Source organism: Mycetomoellerius zeteki, unplaced genomic scaffold (genome assembly GCF_001594055.1).
Source record: "Mycetomoellerius zeteki isolate Tzet28-1 unplaced genomic scaffold, Tzet1.0 scaffold345, whole genome shotgun sequence".
Classification (NCBI taxonomy): Eukaryota; Metazoa; Arthropoda; class Insecta; order Hymenoptera; family Formicidae; genus Mycetomoellerius; species Mycetomoellerius zeteki.
The window spans coordinates 36,464-44,503 of record NW_017257333.1 but is presented as its reverse complement, the minus strand read 5'-3'; the positions used below and the strand labels follow the sequence as shown (position 1 = coordinate 44,503).

Sequence of the window (8,040 nt, the reverse complement as noted above, 5' to 3'; positions counted from 1 at the left end):
TAGAGCGTCGTCTTCGCTGAAGCTCGGTCCTTTGCCGGCGCTATCATTGTCCACCTCGGAATTCTCGCGATTGAGCTTGATGTTATCCTCGGACATCGGCGATGAGCCACCGGTTCTCTCCTCTCTAGGTGAGCCCGAGATGTTGGAAATGCTCGAATCGGGTGTCGTTGGTGGTGTATTGTCCATCACCGGCGCGGCTTCGTTGCTCTCACGTCGTTGTGGTGGCATTAAAGCCATGTATTGATGTTGATGATGTTGCTGTTGTTGCTGTTGTGACTGTCGCATGTTTAAAGATGCGCTTTGCTGTGTTGGCAGCGAAACCGGCATCGACGCTTCTACTGTCTTCGGTAACGCCATACTGAGGGTAGCAACGGTGCTGCTGTTCGTTGTACTTTGACCCGAGGTCGGCGCGCTCGCGAAAGGCATTTCCATCAGTACTATATTGTTTTCCGTGACTTCATTTTTCGGTGAACTGCACGAAGGACCGACATTGGCTTGTTCAATGCTCTCGGACATTGGGGCCGGTGAGCCGGGTATTTCCTCTTCGCATAGCAGTGAATTCATCGTTTCGCCCTCTTCATCTGTCTTCAAAACGGGTTTCCTGCTCTTGCTGCTGATGGACACTCTGTGAAGTTTTCAATATCTGCGATCTCGCGTATCTCTCTTGTGTATTTTCTATGTGTTCCAATTCCGCTTGTAGCTTTACGTCAAAAGTAGACGTTGGTACTTTGGCGTCTTGTGGTTCTTCGTTGTCTATTACGAGCCTTTGTTCGGAATCACTGCTATCCGTGGAATCTATAATATCTTGATTGATTTGTTTTTTACGATTCTCAATTCGGTCTTTCTCTTTCTGATCCGTTGCTTTATATTCTTCTTCGGGCTTTTTGTCAGACATCTCATATCCGGCGTTCTTCCAGCTTTCGTCTCTCGTGATATCCTGCAACTTAGTCTTGTGTTCAGCGACTACTTTCGTCTCTGACTTCTTCGGATCTGCTTCTTTCTTCGATTTCGATAATTCTTCTTCTTTTCGCTTAGGTACATTAACCACGCGCATAATCTCTCTGCGGAAATTTTCATCATTTGTGATTTTTTCCTGTTCGCGTTTTTTATCTACCTCAGCCAGATTATCTTCTTTGATCTTTGATGTACAATCCGCATCCTTGCCTTTTTGAAAAGTAGCGTCTAATTTCTTAGACACTTCCTTCATTGTCTTCATTACGCGCTGGTCATTTTCCTCGTCTAAAGTCTTCTTAGTATCTTTAGTTTTGCTTCGATACGCCATCGCGGCCGATAACTTTTCTTCTATTGTGGATGTTGCCGGCAGCCGTGCGCTTATAGGAGCTGGCGGTATCATGATCGGCGATGGAACCGGAACGATATCGAGCAACTTGGAATCCAATATTTTCAATTCTGGTTGTGATTGTCCAGCTGAGACTTGACTTGGCAAAGGCTTGACTTGGTTCTGTTTCTGATCCGAGATGTTGGCGGATTTGTTACTAGTGCTCGTATTAATCGGCGTTTCTTCTTTCACGCTTTCAACTAAAGTGCTCGCTTCGTTCTTGCTTGATTCCGCAGTATCCGGCGATTTGCCGCTTTGGAACTGAATCTCTTGTTGATATGTAAACACATTTTCTTGTTCCGTCTCCGATACCTCGGTCTCCGATATTATCAAACGGTCCTCGGAATCCTCGCGTGTACCTTCATCGTCCGCCGGCAAATCGTTGAACAAAAGATTCAAGCCAGACGCCTTATTATTAGATTCTTCCGCGACAGTCGATTTCACTTGATTGAACGATAACGTGGACGACTCGCACAGTTTGGTGAAAACGTCCTCACATGATATACACGATGCGATCTGTGATGGTTTGTTGGGAGCAGTCGTCACCGCTTCGTGCGTATCTTCAGACCTCTTGCCGAACAACTTCCTCGGCTTCTTCCGAGAATCGTTCTCCGGTAGTTCCGATTTCGTTTCCTTTGCCACCGACCCTGAAACCGGCGTTTTTTGCTTCTTCTTCGGACTCTTCGTCTCCTCTTCGAACATTCTCTTCTTTAATTTATCTTTATCACTGTTAGTGTCCCTCTTATTTCTTACTTCAAATTCGAACGGTTCCGGTTCTTTAAATTCATATATGTCTTCCGTATTTTCCACTTTCGTTTCAACTTCTACCTTTGGAGACTCGACAGTTTTCTCCAACTTGGGTGACACTGTGATCGCGGCCACGTTCTCCTTCTCGTCCAGCTTGACTTCGTCCTCAGTCTCCATTCTGATCTCTAACTTGACAGCTTTGTCGAAACCTTTCAATTCAGATCGTATTTGATTGAGATCGAAATCCCGACCTTTCGGTTGCTCCTCTTGATCACTATCAGGTTCAGATTTGATGCCTTGAGATTTACCGGGCGTTCTTCTTAAACGTCTACCTTTACGTGGTTCATCCAAGTTGTCTTTATCGTCCTCGACATCACTGACCGTGACATCATCAGTTCTAATTCTCTCTTCTGCTCTTCGCTCCTTCCGTTTTCTTTCTTCCATCTTTTCTCTTAATCTGGTTTTGGTTTGCTCGGGCTCGGTGGTATCAGACTCGTAACCCTCACTATCCTCGCTTTCCGATGCGACAGATATATCCGTGTGTCCCGAAGTTCTCCTGGTTCGCCTACGATGTTCTATTCCGGATAACTCTGCATTTCTAGTTGTCCTGGTTGGTCTATTGGCCGGTGTGGCAGGACTCTTAGTTCTGGAGCTACAACTAGCGATAGACAGCGGTGTAGTGGATCTAGTTGGTTGCATTATTTCCTTGTCTTTCTCTTCCTTCTTAGTTTCCTTTGTAGATGTTGAAGCTGATTGAACGGTGCTAGTGGAAGTAGGAGCGACGCTTTGCGCTCGGCGACGACTTTGAATTGCGTTAGCGCTTGAAGCACCTTTCAACTTGTTGGATGAATTCGTGCTGGGAGTTTGAGGCCTGGGAGTTGCTTTGATACGCTTTACTTTACCTTGAGCTTGCGTGATATTTTGAGCGATTCTAGATGCTTTGATCCATTCGTCATATCTGTTGTTCCAGCCTGTGTAATGTACAAGATACATTGGTTCTGGACCTTCCTTCTCTATTTCGATAACTTTTGCTTCGTAAGTAACTTTAGATTCATGTGTTGGACCATAATATACTATCAATTTGTCGCCACACTCTACAGGACCCTTATAGCAAGGGGCGGTCTCTGTAAGTTGTTCGTCAGTGCGTGACTTATCCGTTTCGCATTCTTTGCGTTTCCTTCCTCGTTTCTTTAATTCTTCATCTGTTAAACGTCGTTGCTTAGACACCGTTTTCTTATCTGCCTCTCTAGATGGTGTTCGAGTTTCCCTTCCTTCAGAAGCACCTTTATTTTTCACAGTATCATCTTTTGCCTTGGATCTCGTCTTGGTGGCTTCTTCTTCCTTGACTTTTTCATCCTTCTTTTCTTGCTTCTTGATTTCGGTTTTCTTCTTCTCAGTTGCCTTCTTCTTGGTGTCTTCTTTACTTTTTGACTTGGTCCGACTGGATGGTGTAGTTGTAGTACCACACGTAGTAGTAGGAGATAATGCAGAAATTTGCGCGGTCGGTTTTTGCGGTTTTTCATTATTGGATGACGATTCGGTATCTCCTTCTACGTTTATATCGCTCTCCTGACCGCTACCGTTTCCCTCAGGTTCTTCTTTCTTTTTTATTTTAATTTCTTCTTCTTTCACTTGTTCCTTCTTAACTTCCTTCTTCTCTTTCTTCTCATCCTCCACAACTTTCTTCTCATCTTCATCCTTGTCGTTTTTCACTTGTGCTGGTGCTGGCGGCGGTACAGGAGTATTTCTGTCTTTGTCACGGATGAGACTTCTTCCAGGACGTTGTTTACGCGTGCTACCTCGTGGATGGTTTACCATGGTGCAGCCTAATTTTCTATAGAAATCTTCAAAGGAGTGTAAGACCTTCTTGTAAGCCTGTTTCACAAGGTTGTACAAAGACGTCGACTTTTGCATCGAAAAACCAAGTCGTCGTGTTACACATTTCCATTGATTCTGATTCGTAACACGATTATAGCCACCCAGTTTGTAGACCGCTCGGAAAAGCCGATACAAGTCTATATCCTCATTTCCAATCATCGGGCAAACGTTTATAGGTGTCCCGCGATCGTCCATAAATTTATACAGTTGAGCCACAAAATGATCTTTTTCTTCACGCGGTTCGTCGTCCGAACTCTAGAAAAATCATATTCCATTTCATGTTACGTACTACAGTCATTACATAATATAAAAGAACAAGCAAAAATCTTACATCTGAATCAAGTTCTCCATCGTAATCGCTATTGCCACTAGAAACAGAATGCCCAAACAGAGAATCCCTGTCCCAGTGAGGTGGTAACTCATTTTTCTCTAAAAATAGAAGCGCTTTCTCCACTGCAACCTTCAAAGTACTGTTTTCAACTTTATTAACTAATTCTTTCGTGAATTCTGTGGCTTCCTTTTTGGGCACTGTATAACTAAAAAAATATATACAAATATTTATAGTAATTTAATAAAATTTAAAATAATTCAATATATAACATTAATAAAACAAATAATTTTATTAAATCAAAAGCACATACATGTTTCATTAATATTATTATTGAATTAATAAGATTATTTTCATTTAGACTCTGCTGTTAAATATGCCATTAATATATTTTTTTCATACAGCACATACGAAGAAAATACATGTGTATATGTGTAAATATGACAATACAATCAATACTTTATAATAAAGATCTTTCACTTACTATCTGGCATCTTTAAACGAGCGCACTAGGTAATCATCTCTCACTCGTATTCTTACAGTATCTTGAGCAGTAGGTGCGACCACTAATCCTGGAAACCAATTATCTTTCTTCTTTTTATCGCCGAGTTCCACACAAACCACTCTACCAATCTCTGGTTCAGTTTCCATTCCTTCCTTTGCACCTCCACTAGAAGCCGAGTCACGAGCACCTCGTGGTGGACTGTCTTCATCTTCGCTGCTTTCATCTCTGTAATAAAAATTTTGTGTATTAGACAATTATTAGAACTTTTAGGAATAGATATCTCGATAGCACTTACTGTGCTTGCCTTGATCGTCTGCCCCTTCTACCTCCAATTACAGGGTTCCCAAAGTGCTCCGGATGAGTCAACGGAAGTTGATCCAACGTTTCACTTTCTGCAAAGTGTCGTCCACTTTTCAGACAAAGCGCGGTTCTTCTCAACGTCGTGATGTCTCCATCGTCAAAGACCACGGTATATTGACTGCAGTCTTGGATTTTTGTAATCGTAGCTTCCACAAGTTCTTTTCGATCCACATGTTTGACTTCGACAGAAGCACCTACTCTTAAAGTGCCTCTTATTTGATCGTCGGCAACTGTAGCAGTTCCCAAACCTTGTGGTTTATAAGTTACGCGGCATTTCACCGACCGTACCACTTTACGGATTTTTGCTTCGCAAAAGGCACCCTTATATTTAGCGCTAACTTCTGTACCCACCGCTAGGGATGGTGGATCGTCCCCCTGCAGCAGCAATAAATTTAATTATATATTAATGTTTTATATAAATATTATATTAATGATTTTTTACACATCAGAACTTGTAACACAAGTTTGTTAAGTAGTTTTAATAAATTAATAAGCAAGTAGTAATAATAGTAAAATCAAAGATACATAAGAAAATTTATTACTTTTTATGTTGTATTATATGTAACATTATTATAATGTATGAATTGTATATTACATATTATGTTGTGTAATGTAAATTAAACCTTTTTAACTTGAGATACTTGAGTGTTATTTACAAAAAAAAAACAACCATTTTTTCTTCTGGGGGGGGGGGGGAGTAAAGTTTGTGTCTTTTAATGTTATTGCACAGTTTATATTTCGAACAAAATTACTGATTTTAATTTTAATAATGTAATGACAAAACAATACTAATATACACATATATATATATATAAGATTCCTTTCATAAAAAATAATTAAATAAATTATATAACAGTTAAACAGAAAAAAATAAGATAATGAATAATAAAAAGAAATTTATATTTAATTCCTAAACATTTATTACTCTGTTGCAGCAGAAATATTTAACATACTATCAAAATAAGGAAAGTATGTATGTATAATATATATATATAATAAATATAATTATAATTCTATACATATATATATATATATATGTATACACACAAATTCATACTCTAAATTATGTTCTTTAATACTTTCTCCATTTAAAACGAGTATTTTAATTTATTATCTTCCAATGGAACAAAAATAAAAGCTGAGAGAAATAAATCAAACATTCTCAAATAAGTACAAAATATAACTAAACATCAACATGTATTTGTTTATCTCAAACATATTTGAGGTTTGCTTACATCGATTAATTGGTTTTTATTTAAAAATCAATTGATATTTATTTAAAAAGTAACCAGATAAAGACAATATGCATACCATATGTCTTAATGATAATTAAAAGAAGCCCAATTAACTCATGTATGCTTGCATTATAGACAGCGATGGAGTGAAGAACACAAGTATAATATAAGTAAAAAAGTATAAACAAAAAAGGAGAAAGCTAACGAAAATACATAAAAACAAAATGCATACACTTTGGCAGTCATAGTCATCTCACATAAGTGCCTTTCACATTTAATATCCATTTTTACTAATATAGATTAACTCCGTTTAAGTTAATTTTTACCTTTTTCTAATTCTTATAAATGAAAAAAGATAAAAATTAAATTAAATTGAGATTAACGTTAATCTATATCGGTAGAAATAAACAAAAATACGAACAGTCTGAAAATTTTCATGAAAATTTTCTCAAGTATTCATAAAAAAAAAAAAGACGTTTCCAGACCTCGTGAGGCGTATTTCCTACATGCGACAGCATTGCGTCAGGAGATTCGCGCATCCGGGCTCATCTCCAAAAGATAAAAAGAGAAAGAGGGAAAGGAAGGAGTAAAGGTGAATATGTATAGGTATATACGTGCGTGGGCGCGCGCAGAAGTGGAAGGGAGCGAGAGAGAAAAAGAGAGAGAGAGTAAAAGAGAGGGAGAGATGAAAGAAGCGCGAACGCGTCAAAGCGATATGTCATAACGGACTCTGTAAAAAATATGAGAGGACAAAGTCAAGTCCACACAGGCATATATATAAGAACGAAACGCCAGCTTCCACGGCTACCGTTGTTGCTGCTGTTTTTGCTGCCATCATTCTACGCTCTCTCTTTCTCTCTCTCTCTCTCTCTCTCGCCTGTTTACTCACCAGCATCTTCTAGGTCTCCACAACGTGGACGTTAAACTCGATCGGATCAGAAGCACTAGCGAGACATTAGAACGAACGCACATAGAACTTGCATCGTCCTGTACGTTCTTACTGTTTTGATTGTGAGGCAAATAGAACTTATAGAACGCAAGCAGATCAGCACTACGGCACAGACTGCTGACCCGTTTTAAGAATATGACACTTTCCGTAATACTCCACGACACAAATGCGTACGAGCTTCTGTTCTCAGCCCATTTCCCATCCTAATGAGACTATTTATCAGCCGACTTGGCCAGTCTCATTGGGTCATGATGCGACGATCTTGTAACGTCGTCACATCGAAAGGAAAGAACTGGTCGGAGCACGCAACAGCACGCAACAACGTATGCGACGTAGAAAACCGCACTGAACTGTACAGCACCGTACAACACCGTACTACGCGGACTACCACCGGAAGCCAAACGACGAACCACACCCGGAAGTAACGGGCGACTTTTTTTTTCGTCCGCGCGACCGCCGTCTGCGCGAAAAGCAAATGCACGCCACTCGAAGAGATTCGATACCGAAACGGCGCGACGCATATGCGCCTTCACCAGGGACCTGCCAGGGACGTGTCACAGCGATGGAATGGCGGGTGCTTTACGTCGGGCTCGAATAGAGATCCTCAGTAGACCGATGGCTCCTACACACTGGACGCGGAAATGCTTATGCGGGGTCTACAATAGAAGTCGTAGGGTCTCAAGTCGTAGAAAATTGACC

The 8,040-nt window shown here is 40.3% G+C and overlaps 1 protein-coding gene across 1 annotated transcript in view; it reads right to left on the bottom strand.

Annotated features, from left to right (window-relative positions):
- The window catches only part of htk (AT-rich interaction domain hat-trick), a 10,452-nt gene extending 2,618 nt beyond the window's left edge, over window positions 1-7,834 (bottom strand). The window contains 6 exon segments of the mRNA XM_018452434.1: window positions 1-598; window positions 600-4,219; window positions 4,296-4,500; window positions 4,777-5,022; window positions 5,093-5,532; window positions 7,282-7,834. The exon segment at window positions 1-598 is cut by the window's left edge and continues 577 nt beyond it. Coding sequence (XP_018307936.1) covers window positions 1-598; window positions 600-4,219; window positions 4,296-4,500; window positions 4,777-5,022; window positions 5,093-5,532; window positions 7,282-7,287 — 5,115 coding nt within the window. The 5' untranslated portion in view covers window positions 7,288-7,834.
- Window positions 7,835-8,040: the final 206 nt, after the last annotated feature.